General features: G+C 41.3%; 4 protein-coding genes across 6 annotated transcripts in view; 1 reads left to right on the forward strand and 3 right to left on the reverse strand.

Annotated features, from left to right (window-relative positions):
* LOC137999734 (protein cramped-like) overlaps window positions 1-1,648 on the reverse strand; it is a 13,586-nt gene extending 11,938 nt beyond the window's left edge. The window contains exon 1 of one of the 3 annotated variants that reach the window (XM_068845610.1): window positions 1,102-1,648. In XM_068845610.1, coding sequence (XP_068701711.1) covers window positions 1,102-1,103 — 2 coding nt within the window. In that variant the 5' untranslated portion in view covers window positions 1,104-1,648. Of the gene's footprint in view, window positions 1-131; window positions 294-1,101 lie in introns of those variants that run through there. The other 2 variants (XM_068845608.1, XM_068845611.1) reach the window with 2 other exon arrangements.
* A 4,410-nt stretch (window positions 1,649-6,058) lies between these two features.
* LOC137999739 (thioredoxin domain-containing protein 9-like) lies at window positions 6,059-8,831 on the reverse strand. Its single transcript, XM_068845616.1, has one exon. It carries the CDS (start codon window positions 8,746-8,748, stop codon window positions 8,080-8,082), a length of 669 nt encoding a protein of 222 aa, XP_068701717.1. The 5' UTR covers window positions 8,749-8,831; the 3' UTR covers window positions 6,059-8,079.
* Window positions 8,832-8,889: 58 nt separating this feature from the next.
* On the forward strand, window positions 8,890-10,040 carry LOC137999738 (tRNA methyltransferase 10 homolog A-like). The gene has a single exon (XM_068845615.1). The coding sequence runs from the start codon at window positions 9,001-9,003 to the stop codon at window positions 9,904-9,906; it is 906 nt and encodes a 301-aa protein (XP_068701716.1). The 5' UTR covers window positions 8,890-9,000; the 3' UTR covers window positions 9,907-10,040.
* A 2,455-nt stretch (window positions 10,041-12,495) lies between these two features.
* Window positions 12,496-20,000, reverse strand: part of LOC137999735 (inositol 1,4,5-trisphosphate receptor-like) — an 84,356-nt gene continuing 76,851 nt past the window's right edge. The window contains exons 52-57 of the mRNA XM_068845612.1: window positions 19,655-20,000; window positions 18,040-18,200; window positions 16,819-16,980; window positions 14,946-15,940; window positions 13,463-14,844; window positions 12,496-13,085 (exon numbers count right to left, since the gene is read on the reverse strand). The exon at window positions 19,655-20,000 is cut by the window's right edge and continues 23 nt beyond it. Of these exons, the coding sequence (XP_068701713.1) occupies window positions 15,839-15,940; window positions 16,819-16,980; window positions 18,040-18,200; window positions 19,655-20,000 (771 nt within the window). The 3' untranslated portion in view covers window positions 12,496-13,085; window positions 13,463-14,844; window positions 14,946-15,838. The remainder of the gene's footprint in view (window positions 13,086-13,462; window positions 14,845-14,945; window positions 15,941-16,818; window positions 16,981-18,039; window positions 18,201-19,654) is intronic.

Genomic DNA, 20,000 nt, shown 5'->3' on the forward strand with positions numbered 1-20,000 from the left:
TCTGTGATAATTTGGAGGCTGAATGAAGGAAAATTCTTAAAAAATATCGTCCAAACATCGCTCCAGTTCTATGGCTCAGACACACTGCATAACAAAGCGAAAGTTGGAAGACACACAGCGACAAATCTTACCGTCGTCTAGTTCCATAAGTTCGAGAAAGTGTTTTCATAATTCTTTGCTGTAAATCTAGTTGTCTTAAGTGCAAGACAGAGCCTCATCACGGTCCAAATAAGCGAAAAATAGCGAGCGCACCAAACCGACTTCCTCAGCAATCGGCGAAAGCTTGGACCAATAACACAGGAGGGGCAAAGGCTCTTTTCAACTTGAGAGTTAATGTGATCGTAACCAAAAATACAGTAAACGCTTTAAAAATATGTTCAGCTCTTACTTAAAATACAATTATTTCATAAAATTGTTATCTAGTTAAAATAAGATAGCAAGGATCATAAAACAACACATTTGGGAGAAATCAGAAAAAAATAACACCAATTCAGCTAAGGTCAAAATTCCTAAGGATTGTCAAAAATATAGAATTATGCTCATTTTAAGATCTATAAATCTCGGTCTACGGAGGATAAAGATAGTCAGCCGGTTTAAAAAAACTATGAAAAGAAATTGTGGACAATTGCCATGTTTTAATTCGCGATTACCAGAAAAGATGTAACGAAAAAAAATCAGCCATTACCCCAAAAAATGGAAACGACCTGTTGATCAAAAGGGAAGGGAAGTGATTTACCACGAATGATTCTAAATACACTATTTGTAAATGTCACATGAAATTACAGTAAGCAAGCTATAATTCTACTGCTTTTGTGCTGTGCAGTCCTAGAAACTCAGAAGAGGATACGCTTAATGAAATGCCAACCAAGAATTTGAAAATTCAAATCTTGTACGTAGCTACTTAGTACCGCAACAGAAGAATTGAATGCATTGAGACTAACTCTGCTCAAATCTTAAAGCAACTCAGATCGACCAAACAAATCACGGTTAAAGATTTTCAAAACAACCTCCAAGAAGCATGAAGGACAATTCCTTTGACCTAAACGCTTGTAAACGAGCTGAGATCTTTGATCATGCAAGTATATGGTACCAGGTGCTTACATTATCCGTCAAACGCGTCCAGGTTGGTTGAATCGGAACGAAGAATCTACGAAGTTATCTGGCTTCGTAAGGCAGCAAAAGCTCTCGTCTGTAGACTCAGGCTTTCTGATGGAGGCTATCCGAACCATAACAGCAGATTTTACATATTTACGATGCACGTAGACCCCTACGTAGTAAGAAAAACAGTCTGATACCTGACTGAATTTTGGTTTTGGCGCGTGCCGGTCATCAGTAAATGGTCGAAACAGACAGACACGTGACAAATGTTTGTTTCATGATCGTTGCAAAGAGCACTGGGTAGCATAAAATGAATAAGTCACAGGAACCCCAGGTCCGAAGTGGAATTTTTCGAATTTGGCTTCTCTTTGTTAATGGCTCTTCCCGTCATCATCGTAGAATGTTAAAAAAAAAAAAAAAAAAAAAGAGAAAAGTAAATGTACGATGAAATAATATATGAAATGGATCATATATGACCTGCGGATATGAAATCAAGTGAAGCAGGAGCCCATCAAGGGGAGCCTCTATCTCCACTAATTCCTTGAGTCAACCCTTTCCCGAGTAGATTTATTTTAAGAACTCCTGAGTGAAGCTATGATCCTCGCAGTTATGAACGTAATTTTTGCAATTGCGTAAAAAAGCCTGAAAAATTCAGGACTTCAACGGTATCGCGAGGTCACGGGTTCAAACCCCGTTGAAGTCCTAAATTTTTCAGGCTTCTTTACGCAATTGCAAAAATTGCGTTCATAACTGCGAGGATCATAGCTTCACTTGAAAAGTAAATGTATATGAAATTAATATGATTTCAGAACTACGGATGTGAAGCTGGAATAATTTTCAAGCAAAAGATAATATTGAAGTTGATGGAAGCAGTTGAGAAGAAGGTTAAAACTAACTCAATACCAGAACCAAGCAAGTCTTAAAATTACCGGTTTAAAGAACACTTGTTTGCCTACTGCTGAATTTAGACTGGTACAGGGTCTCTGTAGTGCACGTAGCTTAACTAAGATCTGTTTTTGTGCTTCAACCTCACCTGAAAAAGTTTATCTATAATTTCTAGAGATATTTTGAACATATGATCCCCATGCCACGTCAATGATTTCTGTAATCTTTTGACAAGATACCGTCAAATGATCGTACTAGTAGTGTTGACTACCTGTAAACACCTATTATAATGGAATCTTTGCTGACGTTAATGTTGACATTTTGTTTCATTAACATACGAATTTGCTCACCGAAGGCATATGAAGGTCCCCAATAGGGTTCTTCAATCCCGCCATCCCGACCAAAATATTCCCTTGTGCCCGAAATCCCGAGCGTTTTTATCGGCCAATCTCGGTCCCGGTCATGACGTCACCACATGATGTCTAAAGTCGTCGTCAATGACAACTACAGTTGATTTACGATACGCCTTGTTAGTCTTTTCCACCAACCTTCATGATGATCCAATTGACCTTAATTGTAGCATTCGCAATCACAGAACCACAGTTTTGAACCCGAACCTGGAAATGATGCGTGATTGTCCATTATTAGTAGTAATTGAATCTGTTCATATGTTCTTTGTGCTGATGTATACGATCATCAACAAGAATACTTTTCTTCCTAACATTCTAATTAGCATGAAAACACTTCCCGTGAAGCTAAAAATGGCAAACTGCGAAAAGCTGGCGTTACAAAAAGTGAGGAAAATGGTCACGTGGTCAACACTACCTAAAACCCATGGAACAGACATGTGTACAAAAATGGCGGTCGCCTTTGCCAATGTCTTCACGGATAAGGTTGAAACAGACATTTTAAACCAAAGCGAACTAAAACCGCTCTTTTGGAAACGATATGTAGGCGACATATTTTCCCTCTAGACTTTAAACAGAGAGGAGATAATGCAGTTCATTGAACAAGCAAACAAACACCATCTCACAATTAAATTAACGGCTGAAATTTCAGATATAGAAACATTTACAAAGGCGAAAGATTCAAGACCAATTCAGTCCTTGATGTGCGCACACACGTCAAACCTACTGAAACATTTCAATGAACGCACTTCTCCTCGTGGCACCCATCGGGAGTCAAAAAAAGGCTTCAGCAAAGGTGAGGCTCTGAGACTTCTCAGAACAAACTATTCTAAAAAAACATTTGAAAAGCTCATCTAGAACTTTAAATCACGCCAACGTGAAAGAGGTTACCCAGAGAATCTTGTTCAAAGGATCCTCTCAGAAGTGCACTTTAAAAACGGGAAACTGGCACCCCTTCAAAAACCGCAAGAGAGCAAACGAATCTTGCCTTCCGTTACCCAATACCACCCAGCATTGACGAATTTCAAATAAATCCCTATGAAAGTCTGGCATTTAATAGAGCAACAACCATTGCTCAAAGAAATCTACGAAAACTCACCCCTCATATGTTACAAAAGAGGGTGGTCAATCAAAAGCTCTACTCGTGAGAGCCAAATTACAAAACTGAAGGGCGAAATCACGCGCTAGGGAGTCGTGTAGGATCACAGGCGCCCCAAGCTCAGTGTGAGGGAAAGCCAACAAAAATATAAGGATTTGTATGGGAGTCCCACTAAAAGACTTGAAAAGATAATTATACGAAAAAATTCTCGATTAAAAAGCCTAACCTTATTGCCACACACGAAGGAGGCTTGACCGTTATTGAACCAGAGAGACAATGCAGTCATTCCGGGACCGAGGGGGATAAAACATGTGCCGTTACAAACTTTAACCGTCTAACATTGCTGTGAAATCCACCTGCCGAAGAGGTTGCCTATTTACCAAGTTAGAATTTCGAGTTGGATTTTCGAGTTAGGATTTTCGAGTTGGATTTTCGAGTTGGATTTTCGAGTTGGTCAGTGTAAACTGCATACCAGGGATAAAATACAGACCAAGGTTATGTAACTGTTGAAAAAGCCAAAACCCTTTAGATGTGCTAACAGTTAAGCCTCAATATTGTTTTATGCCTAATTAGGCCTAAAGTTAGCACTTCTAAAGGGTTCGGGCTTTTTCAACAGTTACATCATAACCTTAGTCTGAATTATAACAGAAGAATCAAATAAAATGTTATTTTGATCAACAAAAACTTTGCCAGTTTATTTTCTTTTGAAATTAAACCCGCTAACAACAAAATTTCATACAAATCCCCACACCTTACAATTGAAATCTGGGATCCTCCTTGATAACTTGCATATTGAACAGATATATTAATGAACGTTATTATATGGCTACAATAGTACACGAGCTCTGATTGGCTACTTGTGACTGAATTGTAGGGCATTATTCTCCCGTAATGCCCACGGGCTGATTACAGGCTTGCAAAAACAAAGCAAAAGGTAATTAAAAAGCCATATAATAAACTACTCACTAACCGAGCTAGCTCAAACTGTACTGGGGAATATTGGCCCTCGGTCGTTTTTGTACGGACCTCGCGCACTTGCGCTCGGTTAGTAAGAAGTTTTATCATATGGCCCGTACGGCCCCGCGTGCACGTTCAATGCAAAACTATTGGGAAAATACCCAACTTCTAACTCTTTTGAATAGCGTCCCAAGATGTTTTTCATTCTCTATTTACTTATTTATCCTTAAGTCTTTTGCCATTCTATGTGAAAATTGAACAATTAAACGTAAACAAATGGCCAAAATGAACAACCGAGTACCTCAGGAGAGACTGGGCACTAGTAGTTTAAATCACGTTTTTCTCAAAATGTACCCGTATGACCCCCCACCCCCTCCCCCCCTCAAAATTTCAGGAATAAGAAATTGGCTCTGATTAAGCATTCATGCAAAGTAAAATAAAAATCTGTAAGGCACATTTTTTGCAAACTAAAAAATTGTGAAATCAAAATTAGCTCAAAATCTACCTTACAGATTTATATTTTTATAGCCAATATTAGAAATCAAGACCACAAAAAGCAGTTGGAATTTGATCCCAGAACATCCACATGCAATTCCAGCACAATATGTGAAGTCTCGTGGTACTTAGGGGAAGTCAGGGTGGTTTAGTGGTCATCAACTGTGCCTCCCACCTCTGTGACCCAGGTTCAACTCTGGCTCGGGTCATATGTGGGCTGAGTTTCAGTCAATCTCAATCTGACTCCGAGGGTTTTTCTCTGGGTACCCCCGGTTTTTCTCCCTCCTCAAAATCGACTCCCGGCCTATTCCATCAGGCTGTGGTGCTATGCTCTGAGGTCATACATGGGTCGTGTTCAGGGGCCGAGCGCCTAGATGGCAGCACAGCTCCTTTGGTTCGACCTCGATGAGCTGCGCCCTTAGTAATTCAGTCTCCGATGGCGAGAAAGGGCGATTAGCAGGTCAGACATATTATTTTAGTAAAATCCAACTAGTGGTCAACGCTGCGTTTTGATTGGTTGAGCTACTAATAGGCTATTTGTTATAGCCCACTAGTAGCGAAAGCGCCAGCCATATTTGTAATGTTTTGGCGGCAGAAAAGGATTAAAGTCTAGCTTTAACTAGCGAAAGATGTTTTGTCTCGATATTTTTTTGACCAACTAGTTGGATTTTACTAAAACAATTATTCCTCTCGCCCTCATGGCCTCAGAGTCAATAGCCCATTCGGCCTTCGGCCTCGTGGGCTATTGACTCGGAGCCCATTCGGGCTCGAGGAATTATTGTTATATTATTCATACATACATACTTAATTGACCACTTCCCATAGGGGCTTTTCAGGGCCAATGAAACACAATCATGATACGACAGAACATTAAACAACAAAAACAACTGTTAAGAATCCCAACTGGCCAGGGGCAAGCCATTTGGGTATTTAAAATTGCAGCTGAGCAGTTGAACCAGAGACTTCCAGGAACAAATTCAACAAGTGGTCAGAACGTATCCTGAACCCAGGATCCACGGATCTCAAGGCAAGCGCCCAAACCACTGGGCCACACTGCCTCCCATCTACCTATTATCATATATGGTAATTAATCCACCCAACTGACCATTATACTGTCAAAAGTTTCCTTTACTACTCCATGTACATACGTTATAAATGATTCACACATGCTTGTTACATTATGTAAGACACGACCCCACCAATTCATGGGTTGTGTCCTAGCTCCAGTATCTTCCATTTACTTTGTTCATAGAATACGAACAGTCCCTTTTTCACTGCTTAGTTAGTCAAGCACATTAAGGAGAAGATATGCACAAGACAACTGGATGTGTAAAATCTGAATTTGAGAAGGAGCAAATCCACACTTCACGCAGCTATTTTATCTCATGCCTGTCTTCTCCACGGGCAACCAACTAAGCAGCAAACGAGGGACTGCTTGTATCCTACTTTCCTCACTACAGTCTTTCTCTCTGTATCAAGGTGTATTATTATAATAATGGTGACACACTGTTTTGGGAGAGGGGGGAGGGGACCACACTGCAGTGGACAAGTATGAGCTCCACAGAGAGAACCAACTCTTGATCAAAATATTGCCTCATACTCAGCCATGAATGGTGGGAGATCTTGAATGAAAATTTAAAAAAATGAACAAAATTAAGTCTAGAGTAAGAAGAATGAAGTAGAAATCGCATTAAAATGTTGATCTTAAGAGCAATGGCATCAAGACTGAGCTAATTTAAGGCCACAAATGTACGAGTTTGTCATTGGTCGTACTCTGACAACTGTTTTGACAGTAAGAAAATTTTGAAGAAACTGTGCTGTGCAATAATTCGGATGAATGGTTAAGGAAAGTTTAACATTGCACACAAGAAATTGAATACCTCTTACTAACCGAGTTCGAGGTCCGTACTGTAAGTTACAGACCGAGTTTTTTCCCATTGATTTATGGCCCAAGCGCAAAGCGCGCTGGCCATAAATCAACGGGAAAAAACGAGGATCCGTAACTTACAGTACGGACCGAGAAAACGAGGTTAGTAAGATATTTATTATATCTCTGAGGTTAACCGGCGCGCGGGCAAGGAAACTAGTCAAGTGAAGCGGAAGGTTCAACTGCCACAAAGAATGCCGTGCCAAAATCCCAAAAACTAAATCTTCTTGGCTGTTAAGTTTGAAATAGTTGCTTGCAAGATTCAAACAGTTTTCAGTACAAGTTTATGCAACAGAAATGACATGAAAAACTCGCTAGATGATGTTTTGTTGAAATTTTAAATTTAGCGGGCTGTACAGCGGGCCGTACTGTAGAATATGGCCCGCTAATTTAGCCAATTACAGCGCGCGTACTATCTGAGAGATATGATAAAAATGTAAACCAAATGTTTCGAGGCGTGTGCAATGTAATGCTCAAATAAAATCAAAAAATGCAACATTCACAGTGCACGCTGTCTTATATAAAACCAAAGTCCACATTGAGACCTTCAGGTGTAGGGCGCGGTGTCTAAAAATCATCCTGGCCTTAAAACTGCATCTGCCTGTTGCATCCCTGAAACCTGAAAGGAGTACAGAAACCAGCATGTCTTGAGTTGAGTGCCCCAGGGAAGCAAAATGGCACCCAGCAGGAAGATCGGAGTCTGGTAGCCTTGTGGAGCGTAGATCTTCTCTAAATCTGTCACTAAAGCATCCAACAGTTTCTGTGACACAGATTTAGTGAGCACAAACCATGTTCCATGTTCTTGATGCGTCCATTTGGAGTATCAATGAATGTGGAGGTGTTGGTCTGGGGGCAGGTGTTGCAGTGAGACCGGCTACAGGGGGAATGTACCACAGTACTTGTGCTCAAATATAACATAATAAAGTGATGTAACATGGCCATAACTATCATATTAATCCACGAAAGGGCAAAACACTGCGTCTTACAATATGACATTGTTATTGTAATGGTGACCAGCTGTATCTCCAGCAAATTTCGTAGTTTTTCTGGCTGGCACTTGCCTTTTAGAGAGAAAACATAGAGCTGCGGTACTGTCCACTCTACTGAATTCGACTTTTAATGACTTTGCGTGTAAATCTTTTTGCCAATCGTGGATATCATATTTACAAGATCTGCTCGAGTTTTTTTTAATAGTTTGTGAAGGAAAGACCTTATTCATCATCATCTGAATCTTCATCGTCATCCAAGTCTCTGCGACTTCGGATCGACTTTTTCAGTATTGTTGTGCTACTTTTCTTAGGTGCCTGACCAGGGGGTACACTCAGATCGCCGCTGTAGTTTATCACGCCGGAACGTGCAATTCTCCATTCCATCATCTCTGTGCTAAATTCATCATGGCCACCAAGATCATCAAATCCTATGATCCGATCCACAAATTTGCCATCTTTGACCAACAGAATGGTTGGCAGCACTCGCACATTTAATTTTTCAATTAGGAAATGACAGCGTTCCGCGTTCACTTTGAGGAATTTTGTCTCAACATGCTTCGGGGCAAGGATGGCCAAGTGCTTATCGACTATCTTGCAGCGAAACGTACTGTCGCGATAGAAGTGGCAAACAAGTCTTGGGCTGTCTCTTGTTTCGGCAAAGAACTCTTTATCGCCTGGAACCTCGTTATATTGCCCGTGCCCTTTCTGAAGCCACTCCCGCTTTTGTTGTTCGTACTTTTTCAGCTGCTCCAAGCGTCTCTCTCGAAGGTCTTCCATTTCATCTGTTGTCATACGATCGAGTTTTTCAAGTTCTGAATCGACCTGATCTTCCACCACTTTTGCCGCTTGAAGTACGGTGTTTTGAATATGTTGCTCGATATTTCCAGCCATTTTACACAGTTTGAAACGGCTTGCTTGGAAATTAAAGAAAAGTCGTTAAAAATCTTTGCAATTAGCTACCAGGCGCTCAATTTTTATTCAGCGACGTCCTAGGATCAAGAATGCACCCTAAGAGTTCTGGGATATCTTCAATATGGCGGACGAAGTGATTGAATGGTGATCTGCCCAGGTTTAGGAAATTTAATGTCTTAAAAAATTGTTTATTTCTGTTGAAGTGAATGTTCACAGCACTACAAGTTTAACATGGAAGGGGACACACCTACAGAGGATGAAAAACAGTTGGGTATGTCCAAGAAACAGCGGAAAAGACTCGAGAAGCATCAGCTATTCCTGGAACGGAGAAAGGTAAAGAGACAGGAAAAGAGGCAGAGAAAGAAGGAAGAAAAACGAAAATTACAACAAGAAAAAGAAGCGGAAGAGGGTGGTGAAAAGGTGAACCTCTCTGGTCCATTCCCGAAGAAATTTAAGTCAATGAGTTCCGAAGATGCTTCGTCGCTTCGTATCGCTATTGACTTGAGCTTTGACGATTTAATGAGCGACCGAGATCTTCAGAAGCTCTTGAAACAAGTGCAGCGAGTGTATTCTATCAACCGAAGAGCGCAGCACCCAGTTCAATTATATTTGACAAGTTTTGGAGCCAAAGCCAAAACCAAATTAGAAGAAATCAAATGTAATTATCAGCAGTGGGACATTCATATCAAAACTGAGGGCTACAGTGGTGTTTTCGCCACGGAAGACATAGTGTATTTAACATCTGATTCTCCGAACGTCTTGAAAGAAGTTGACCAATCAAAAGCGTACATAATCGGAGGGCTCGTGGACCACAATCACCACAAGGGATTGTGCTACAATCTTGCCGTCGAACGTGGGATCGTGCACGCCCAGTTGCCAATCGCGGAGTTTGTTCAACTCAACTCAAGAAAGGTGCTCGCCGTGAACCACGTATTTGAAATTCTGTTGCAGTTTACTGAGTCTAAGGACTGGAAAGACGCATTTTATAAAGTTCTTCCATCTAGGAAAGTGCTATCAGAAAGCAAGTTTGAAGACGAAAAGGAAGGTAATGCTCCTGGTGTTTTCGAGGCCTGCGGAGAGGAAGTAGAAGAAGAAGTAGGCGCAGAATCGGACAAGGTTAAACAAGAGACATCTTAACGATTTCAAAAAGGTGCGAAACTGCTGATGCACCAAAATCCTAACACCCGATACCATCTCTACTTTCTCGTACTCCTTGCTCGGGTATTAGGCACCTCAAGCAACGACAACGGCAACGGCAACGAAAACGTCATCTCAAAACACAAATTTGCGTTATTTTGATCGCTTCGTGACTATTTCAACGTTTTTAATATGACAAGGGTGTGGTAATTCCTCAAAGATGACACCAGTCGGAACGGCATTCCATTTTAGAAGAGAAAATGAAAATTTATCCTCAAGTGCTGACGTTCTTCATAAAACCAAAAACTTGGCTATTTCACGTTGTTGTTTTGCTGACGACGGCAACGAAATGGAAACGCACGTGCAAGGCGTGCGAAGCTATTGTTTTTAACCACTAAATATGCAAATTCGTGACGTTCTCGTTGCCGTCGCCGTTGTCGTTGCTTAAGCTCCCTAATCACTGAAAAACGCCGAGCCCCCAGACATCAACACTTGTCAGTTTACGTTTATTAATTTATTTATGCAGTGATTTCCAAAGGGCAGGTAATTTACGAAAAGACTTAACTAGGTCCCCTACGGGGCAAAACATGCTTTTGGATCTAAATTTCAGCCAACAATAGAAGGGAGTTCAAGAAACTACAACGGCTACGGCGACGAAAACGTCACTTCTAACCATTAGTTTGAGCTATCCTAAGTGTTTCAAGATGTTTCCACCTTGTTTAAGTTGTACAATATGGGTGCAGTATGCTATAACCAGATTGGTACTTACGGGTTTGAAGCAAATAGAGAAAAGGAGATATTCACTGTTATTTGTCCACGTTGTCGTCAAAACCTGAAAATTGGTAATTTTACGTTGTTGCTTTGACGAGTGCAAAAATGCGTGCCGCACGTGCAGCACGATCATTTTTTCCTCTTTTAACCAGTAATATTCCTGCTTTATGGCGTTGTCGTTGCCGTGGCCGTCGTGGTTTCTCAAACTCCTTAAAAAAACGACGACCGCAACGGCAACACCACAAAACAATCCACGACGCCGACGCCAAAGAAGACGTCGTGAAAATGGTTAGTTCACGTTTTTAAACTGTTTCCTGATTAGCTCAGAAAGTTGAACTATCCTGGAACCAAATTGAGCGAAACCGTATTGAAACTAGGGTATAAACTTAAACTTCGCCGATGCGCGCTGACATTTAACAAATAGATTCCACGTTGCCGTGCGTCTGTTCAGTAATAGATCACATATGACGTCAAAATGTGGTAAGAATCAACCTCGTTTCCAGGGTGTCTCTTCACTGGCTCCCTTGTCGTCAACGAAAAGGGAGGCAGAGAAGAGACACCCTGGAAACGAGGTTAGGTAAGAATAAAAAAAGTAGAGTGTCAATGATGTTCTTTGCACAGCTTGACGTCTTCTGTGATCTAATTAACAAACAGATTCCATGTTGCCGTGCGTCTGTTCAGTAATAGATCACAGATGACGTCAAAATGTGGTAAGAACAAAAAAGTGGCACACGAGGCGATAGCCGAGTGTGTCACTGATGTTCTTACCACATTTTGACGTCTTCTGTGATCTATTACTGAACAGACCCACGGCAACATGGAATCTATTTGTTTTATATAATAAAGAATTAAACTTTATTCGCATTAAAGCTGATGGTGACGTCAATCTCAATCGTGCGTCTGTCCTCTAATGGATCATAGGCAAGAACCAATCAAAATCCTTGAATAACTTGGGTTATTATATAATAGGGACTTTAAGATCTACGTATACGTACAACGCGGTTGTCAAAGAGAATGTCACGGAACAACAATATCATTGGTTAAAAGAGGAAAAGAATAATCGTGCTTGCACGTGCGCACGCATTTTAGCACAAATTCGTGCGGTACTTTGCTCAACAACGACGTGAAATCACCAAATTTGAAGCTTTGACAACAACGCGAGCGTAAAAATGTGAATCCTTTCAGTCTCTATTTTTACACAGAAATAGCTCGTACCAAATTATTTTTAGGATACTTATCGCACATTGTAAGACGCGAACGAGATGGCCTAACCGCGAGTGCGTATCAAAGTGCATAAATGGCGAAGAGACCTTTTCTTTGACGTTACCACTGTCGTCACGAAGACGCACTATAGCGACATTTCTCGTTCCGTTATCATTGTTATTAATACGCCAACCAGAACCAAATTGGCGGCAGAAACAACTTCTTTTGTTTCGTGGGTGGCAAATTTCAATGTCAAAAGAAATGTGACGTCATGTTTGTGAACAAGAAATATCGCTATAAGAGGGGTCGCTTCACGCTATGCTTTTGTTTGAATTCATTCAAGTACCACTGATTATCCAAGATGGAGACCAACAAAGAGACGGAACCCCTAAAAGATGCTTACAGGGGATTAAAAACAAGAACGGCAGATAACACCTCTATCATGTTACGGACAACGGACACATTGTAGTTCTGGGCATTTTTTATTGCATTAATTACCGCAGAGCTCTGTATGACACCACGGTTAATTAACAAATCATCCGCATTTGCCTAAGGCACCAATGCGATTACCCTTTTGACAAAGCCCTGTACAAGGAAGACAACTGTCAGTTCAGCGATGTCTAATTTCCATTTAATATCAAGCCGTTCTTTTGTTGCTTGTATACATAAATAAGAAAGGCAATTTAGCGATACAAAATTCCTCTTTTTTCTACAAAAATTACCTTATCTCTTTAGTGTGTAAGTTTCAAGGCGAAACCGGCCAGAAAATGTTCCCTTTGTTTCCGATTTAGTTTCAAAGATATTGACCTGTTTTACGATGGTCCACGGTTCAAATTTAAATTCTTACGTTTTTTTCAAAACTCCAAAAATTTCTCTCGTAAATTTTCTTCGATATCAATGTTGTCTAAGTACGAGTGAGGGGGGTAAGATTACAAGAAACCGCATGCGGAAGCGAGTTGATTAACCCTTTCATTCCCAAGATCGAAACGTGTATTCTCCTAACTAGTACCATAGATTTCTTTTTTGGGTGGTCATGAAAATTTGGTGTTATATATCAATTCTAAACACATCGTAAGCTGATAATTATGTTCGTTCTCAATACCTGTCTGACTGACATTTCATTGAAACTGTGAGGAGAATTTAGATGCTGAACACTCCTAGGAGTCAAATGGTTGAGGTCAAGGAACCACCGTAAGATTAGGGAGCTTACGAAACGACGACGCCGACGGCAACGACGACGCTATAAAACAATAGGTTTAGTGAGCAAAAACAATGGCTCTGCACGCTCTGCACGTGCGTTTTACATTTTGGTACATTTCTTTGCCGTCATCTCCTAAATGACGACGTGAAATGACCAAATTCAAGGTTCTGTGGAGGACGTTAGCACATGACGATGAATTTTCAGTTCTCTCTCTACGCTTCCAACTCACTCATACCAGATTAATTCCTCGACAGGTACTACACATTTTTAACGCGACACGACATGAAATAGTTTCGTAGTGATATGAATAACGCGAACTCGTATTTTTAAATGAAGTTCTCGTAGCCGTCGTCGTCCTCGTTTCGTAAGCTCCCTATTGACTTGCGAGCCGACGTCTTACTGTGGATAGCAACGACAACGGCACACAAATGTGCATATTTTGGGGGCAAAAACAATAGCTTTGCACGCTCTGCACGTGCGTTTTTCATTTTTGTCTATTTCTTTGCCGTTGTCAGCAAAACAACAACGCGAAATAACCAAATTTAAGGTTTTATGAACGACGCGAGCACTTGGAGATAAATTTTTATTCTTGAGGGACTGCCACACCATTGTCATTAGTCATGAAGTGATTAAAATAAGGCGAATTTATGTTTTGAGATGACGTTCTCGTTGCTAAAGCTCCCTATTGCAGCTTTACCGACACCTTTTGTTGAACTCCGAGTACTGGTTGCTGACCTTAAGTCAGTCTCTGTGATGGAAACTTTGACTTGGCAATAGCTGTTATTACAGTTGAGCCCAAGTTTCAGCGGTGTCCGTTTTAGAGCGCACGGAGTGAGGTTTTCGGGTCAACATTCGATCAGATATATAGAAGAGTAATAGATTTATCGCGCGACATGCGAAAAAAATAATGAGTTTCTATGCCCTCGATAGTTTCACATATTTCTTCGGTTAACACATCTATATGCTAATAAAAAGAACCTAATTGTTAAATAAGAATGTCTTCACTTTACATTTAAAAACTGACAGTGATTCAATGTTTGATTGTGTCTGATTGTGGCAGGCAGACCGTTCCATAAATTGGGTGCTGCGACCGCAAAGGCCCTCTCTCCGAAGGTCTGGGAACAGCAGGAAAATATTTGCATTACTTGATCTTAGATTGCAGGACGGCCTATCGGGAGTGAGAAGTTCAGAAAGATAACCAGGGGCCAAGCCCCTCAGAACTTTAAATGTCATAAATAGTATTTTGAAGATTATCCTGTCATTAACAGTTGACCAATGTAAGTCCTGAAGGACGGGAGGTATGTGATCAAACTTCTTTGTCCTTGTTACTAAGCGGGCTGCTGAATTCTCTGTAGCTTTTCAATTTGTTTAGAAGGAAGGACATTAAGTAGTGCACTGCCACTATCTAACTTATAAGTGACAAAGGCATGCACTAATGTTTCAGTATCAGATTGATTAAGATATTTACGTATTCTATCATTGTTCCGTATAGAGAGCGGAACTGATTTACAAATGTTATTGACATAAGAAGAAAAATTCAGATGCCTATCTAAAACTACACCTAGATTACGAACTGAATTGACGGATTGAACTACACTTCCATTTACTTCTATGCCTTGTAATACTTCCGTCTTTGTAAACCTTGAGGAGAAATGAACAAACTCAGTCTTGCCAGGATTGCAAATCAGAGCATTATTTGCACACCAAATAATTACATCCCTAATCCCTAATTCACATGACGTCACGACCGCCATGTTGGTGCCCTAAACAAAGAAAAGGCGGCCATGTTGGTGCCCCGACCAAATCCTCCGAGAATTTAACTCTATTATTATGCAAACGCTTCCTTTTGTTTTCGTTGAAAAACATGGCTGTTGATCACGTGAGTGAAAACCAGCAATTGATAACCACCTCCACTGGAGAAAAATACAAGGAGAATATCATACTTTCCACGATAAAATTAAGCCAGACAAACCCCAAATTACTCGAAAAAAAATTGAAGGAACCAGTCAAGAAATCACACAGTCCTTCTATAAGAAATCTTGTTTTGACCCGAAAGCCTCGTTTTCGCTACTTCTGTACTGACACCGCTGAGGCGTGGGCTCAAATATAATAGCAGCTTTTATTTTGATTTTCCTTCTCTTAAAAACATATCATAGTTGAAGTTGCTTTTTCGGCCTGCGAAGTTCGGTGGACCAGAGGCTGCTCAGCCTCTCGCCCCAGTTTCCGCACGGCCACTGTGCAATACCTACGAACAATTTCTTTTGAGGGACAGGCATAAGGCCAGTTCTTTACATGGTTGCCCTTTAAGAGCGCGCTTCAATAGCTTAAATAGTTAAAATTACTTTCCTGAGAACAAATAGTCAATGTTTTTTTTACAACACGAACTAGTAAATGAACAATTATTAAGTCTTTACATGCGCAATTAACAAGATACAGAGTAATATTCATCAATTTCATACCTAGAAACAATGATTAAGAACAACTGTTCTAAGCAAGTTGCACTTTATCATGAAATTATCTTTTTCTGTCATTCTGTTCGTCAGCATACATACATGTCTGGATAACATTCCAGTACATTACGTCCAAACAAATTTGTTTGTTATTAACCTTCCTCTGAAGTTGGGAGACGGAAGTTGGGTATAATCCACGACTTATTTTCGCATGTTCATTTCCCGATGATCAATGATCATTTACTTCCTGTGCTGTAACCTTGTTCTTTGTGGACAGCGGTCCGTCATTTCGGTTTTCAACGAGCTATCAAATCTTGAAGTTATTGCTTGTGAAATTATTCGACAACGCACTGATGGAGTGCGGTCCCAACAAACCGATCCGTTGCCTTTGCTTACGTTGTTCTGTCATCTGGAGAAAAGGAAAATATATATAACTCATCAGTTTTTAAAGAATCGCACAAAAGCATTTCTTAATTAGGGATTAAAAGACGTCCTGTTTCCTGGAATAACGAAGTCAAACATCTTCGAACAGAAGCTCTCATGCATCTCCTTCTTTCAGATATGTCCTGGAAAACGCACACCGATTTCAATAAGCGTCACGAAGTGTCCCTTGCTCTTTTCCCCAACTAAGGATAAACAGCCGTATTTACCCTATGCGAAAAATAACGCTAACCTTTACCTTATTGTTGGAAATAAGGGCTAGCCACCGCCTATACGGTCAATGTACGATCCCCAAGCACAGCACCACAGCTGGGTTTAATTAGCTGGGGGTAGGTTTTGATGAGGAAAACCATATAGCAGGATCGAGCGTGTTTGCCTTACATGTAGAATATGACAAGCCGATCTTGGAGAAGTTCTTCTCTTCTGCGACAGGCCTTTATCAAGGAAAAAGCACACCATAGACATTCCCTCATCTGATTTTCCGTTTTGTCCTCGAATAAGAAAAGACTACGAGAAGGTCCACAGAACGTGACACGATAAAAAAACGCGCAAGAATCTCACTCCCAGTTTTTGCGCGGCCGTTTCGCCTGTTTTGTTCGCGTCACGCGCAACAACTTGGGAGTTTAAGCACGCGCGTTTTTGAGAAGCGGACGGCGAGCGGAAGTGAACATTCCGCTTGTCTCCCAGATTTTTATACTAATCATCTCTAATGGAGAAAAGATACTTAGCAATAAGAATGTGGTTGCGTGAAGAGAAGTTAAAGGGAAAACAGCTCACTTTGGCTTGCCGTCCGCGTCTCAAAAACGCGCGTGCTTAAGCTCCCTAATTAACGGCACTGAAACTGACCTGTTCTTTGAGTTCATTGAGTTGTTGTGATAAGGTGAACACCAGCCGAGTCGTACTCTCCAGTTTCTCCTGAAGGTTTCTCATTTCGTTTTGTTCGCTTTCGCCTTCGTCGATCGCCAGACTCATGGCACGCATGCGTGGAAACCACTCAAGATTGTGCTCCTAATGACGAGAAGGAAAATCAAAATAAGTCCATTTAAATCACCAGATAATGCACACATCTCTCACAAGACACTCTCTTGAGGAAACGACAGCCTGTCGGTAACGAGAGTTCACATTTTCACAATTTTCGACCACCTGGCTTCCTACAGTTCGAAAAATTTACTTTTTAAAGTTTTCGTTTTCCTCTCGGTGGAAACAGTGAGTTTTCACCATGTTTTAAATAAGATTTCAATCCACACTTAACGCTTTAAAACGATGGAAACAATTACGACCTGGGATCCCGCATTTGTTCTGTCCTCTATCTTCCGGATACAAGCTCCGATATTCCCCTCTAACACCGTAAATGCACAGGACGAAACGCTCTTTGCCCAATTATTTTAAAAACGCCTTCATTTTCACATCTGCAGACTAAAAACGCTTTTTGCGTCACCGTTGAAAAAGATGTTTGCTCACACATATCAACACCTTAAAAAGGAAAAAAAATTTCAGTACAGACTACTTCAAAACCAATTTTCGAAAATCTCTGGTCAAGGACGATGGGCGAAAAACATATCAGGAATCTAGCATTTTAGAAGAAAAGAGAAGGCCGTCGTATCAGAAGTCTTATGGAGTTTGAGCTTATTTTATACGTGGTCCCACCCTGCTGGCAGAGCCTTTCTTTTGCTTGCTCGATTTTGGCGTTCACGAAAAAGGCTCTGCATAAATCGAGTAAGATCTTTATTGAATACGCGCTGCATGTTGCCAGGATACAGTCTCGAACCCAAGCCTACTATGCCAGATCTCGCCGCCATCTTGGTTTTTCATGGTACATCGGGCTCAATTATAACCATCGGTTTTGTCAAAAAACGGATGCTCGCACTGGAAAAACTGGTTTGACGAGAGAAAACAAGATTGACTAGTCCAGAAGTTCGGGCTGCGGCGGCTTCAAAGAGTTGACCCGATTCGGGCAGAGCCTACTTTTCTCCTCCTCAGTAAAGAAAAAGACAAAAGGAGGCTCTGCTCGCAGGGTGACGTGGTCCTCGTAGTATCTATTCTGTTGTAACGCAAGCCTTAACGTACCTTTATCATCTGACTGACATAACTCTCGGGTCCAGTAAACTCGGTCGTGTCCTTGACTTTCAGCAGCACAATAAAATACAAGTAATGCCACATATTGTGCTCGGAGTTTACGTGCTCATCAAAAGACACCGTTTTGTTGTCAAACGCAGATCGATCAAGTCCTGCAATAAACGACACAACACGTGAATTACCCGCGATACTGGCTACGTTCGGGAGGCACTTCATGGGTTATCAGTGGCTTTAAAGGACCGAGCAAACAGCTTTAACATTTGCTTCGATATCCGTTCAATCTTGCTGAACCGCGACGCTGAAACCGTTTACCCACCCCTCCCCCCTTTCAACCGTGTTGAAACATGTTGAATCGAAGTTGAATGAGTTGCAGGATGCAGGGATGGCGCAGTGGTGAGAGCACTCGCCTCCCAGCAATGTGGCCTGGGTTCGATTCCCAGATCCGGCGTCATATGTGGGTTGAGTTTGTTGATTCTCTACTCTGCACCGAGAGGTTTTCTCCGGGTACTCCGGTACCCCCTCTCCTCAAAAACCAAAATTTGACTTGATTTGTTTTAATTGTTAATTTCAATTTACAGTGTCCCCAATTGGTGCTCCAGCGCTAGAACGACTAGACACTTAAATAAAGTTCCTTTCCTTTTAAAAGCGTTTTAACTTTGCTTCAATAACCATTCAACGTTTCTTTTGTTTCGCGAATGTTGAAAGAAGATGAAGTCGTTTGTCCCCCTTTGTACCCCACTTTCAACATGTTGGGTATGCGCGTGCGCACTAATCGCTCTCTCAATGACGTATCCACGTTTGTATCTATCGCAACAAGTCTGTATCCATAGTAACAACTACGGCTGCAGCCTGGGACTGAATACCAAGCCTCTTGTGAAGCTTTTTTGAATCCAATGTTGATAATGTGTTGAAACCACCCCAGCAGTCGACATCGTTTATCGCCATTCAACAAAATCGAACGGATGTTAAAGGAAATGTTTGAAGCCGTTTACCTGGACGTTAGGATCCACGACGCCGACGAAAACGTCACCTCGAAACATAATTTTTGCTCTATCGTAAGTCTTTCGAGATTATTCCGTCTCGTTCACGTCGTACATTATGGGCGAAGTATCTCGTTCACGTCGTACAATGTGGACGAAGTATCCTGAAAACGAGGTAGGTACGAGCGGTTTCAGATTACAAATGGCGAATGAGAGGTTCGCGTTTGTATGCTCCGTGACGTTTACGTCAAATCTGTTGATTTCAAGTGGTTTTTAAGCAGAGTACTGCCAAATGTGCTAAAATGCGTACCGCAAAGTGCAGCACCATTATTTCCCATTTTTAAACAATCATATTGTCTTGTGGCCTTGTCATTGCCGTCGCCCCTACTTTTACTCCCTATTTACAAATCGTGGTCGAGTGGAATCCGAGGTCACGGTAACCTTCGAAACAAACATTTTCGTGAGAACGAGGTACATTGTACAACGAAGAGACTCTTTTCGCTTTCTGGCCGCGAAAGAACCTTCGGAACACTTCGTTCGGGCTCGCTCTTCCGGAAACGACTGTTCCGTTGGCTAAATGAACGACCACCGATGACAATCCGTTCAGTGGTCAGTCGATAACTTACCACAAATAAAACACGTATTTTTAAGTATCTCTTCCTTATTTTGTTTCTCGCTCCTCAGGTCAGCAAAAGTGTCAATGATTACACCAAATATCAAGTTCAAAACGATGATGATAACGACGAAGAAGAATAACAAGTCATACACGACGCGACCCACAAACATGCTCTCCTTCAGGGAGGGCCGCCTGAGAACGTCCCCAATTCCACCCCCATTTCTGAGGCCCTGATTCAGCGTGGTAACTATGCACATTAATAAGGTGTCACAGGCGCGCTCCTTGGTGCTTTCTTCAGCGTCAGAGTCTGTTTGTCCCACGGACTCTGAAGCTTGGCACTTTATCTGGTCTGACGA

Source organism: Montipora foliosa, chromosome 4 (assembly GCF_036669935.1).
Source record: "Montipora foliosa isolate CH-2021 chromosome 4, ASM3666993v2, whole genome shotgun sequence".
In the NCBI taxonomy this organism is placed as follows: Eukaryota; Metazoa; Cnidaria; class Anthozoa; order Scleractinia; family Acroporidae; genus Montipora; species Montipora foliosa.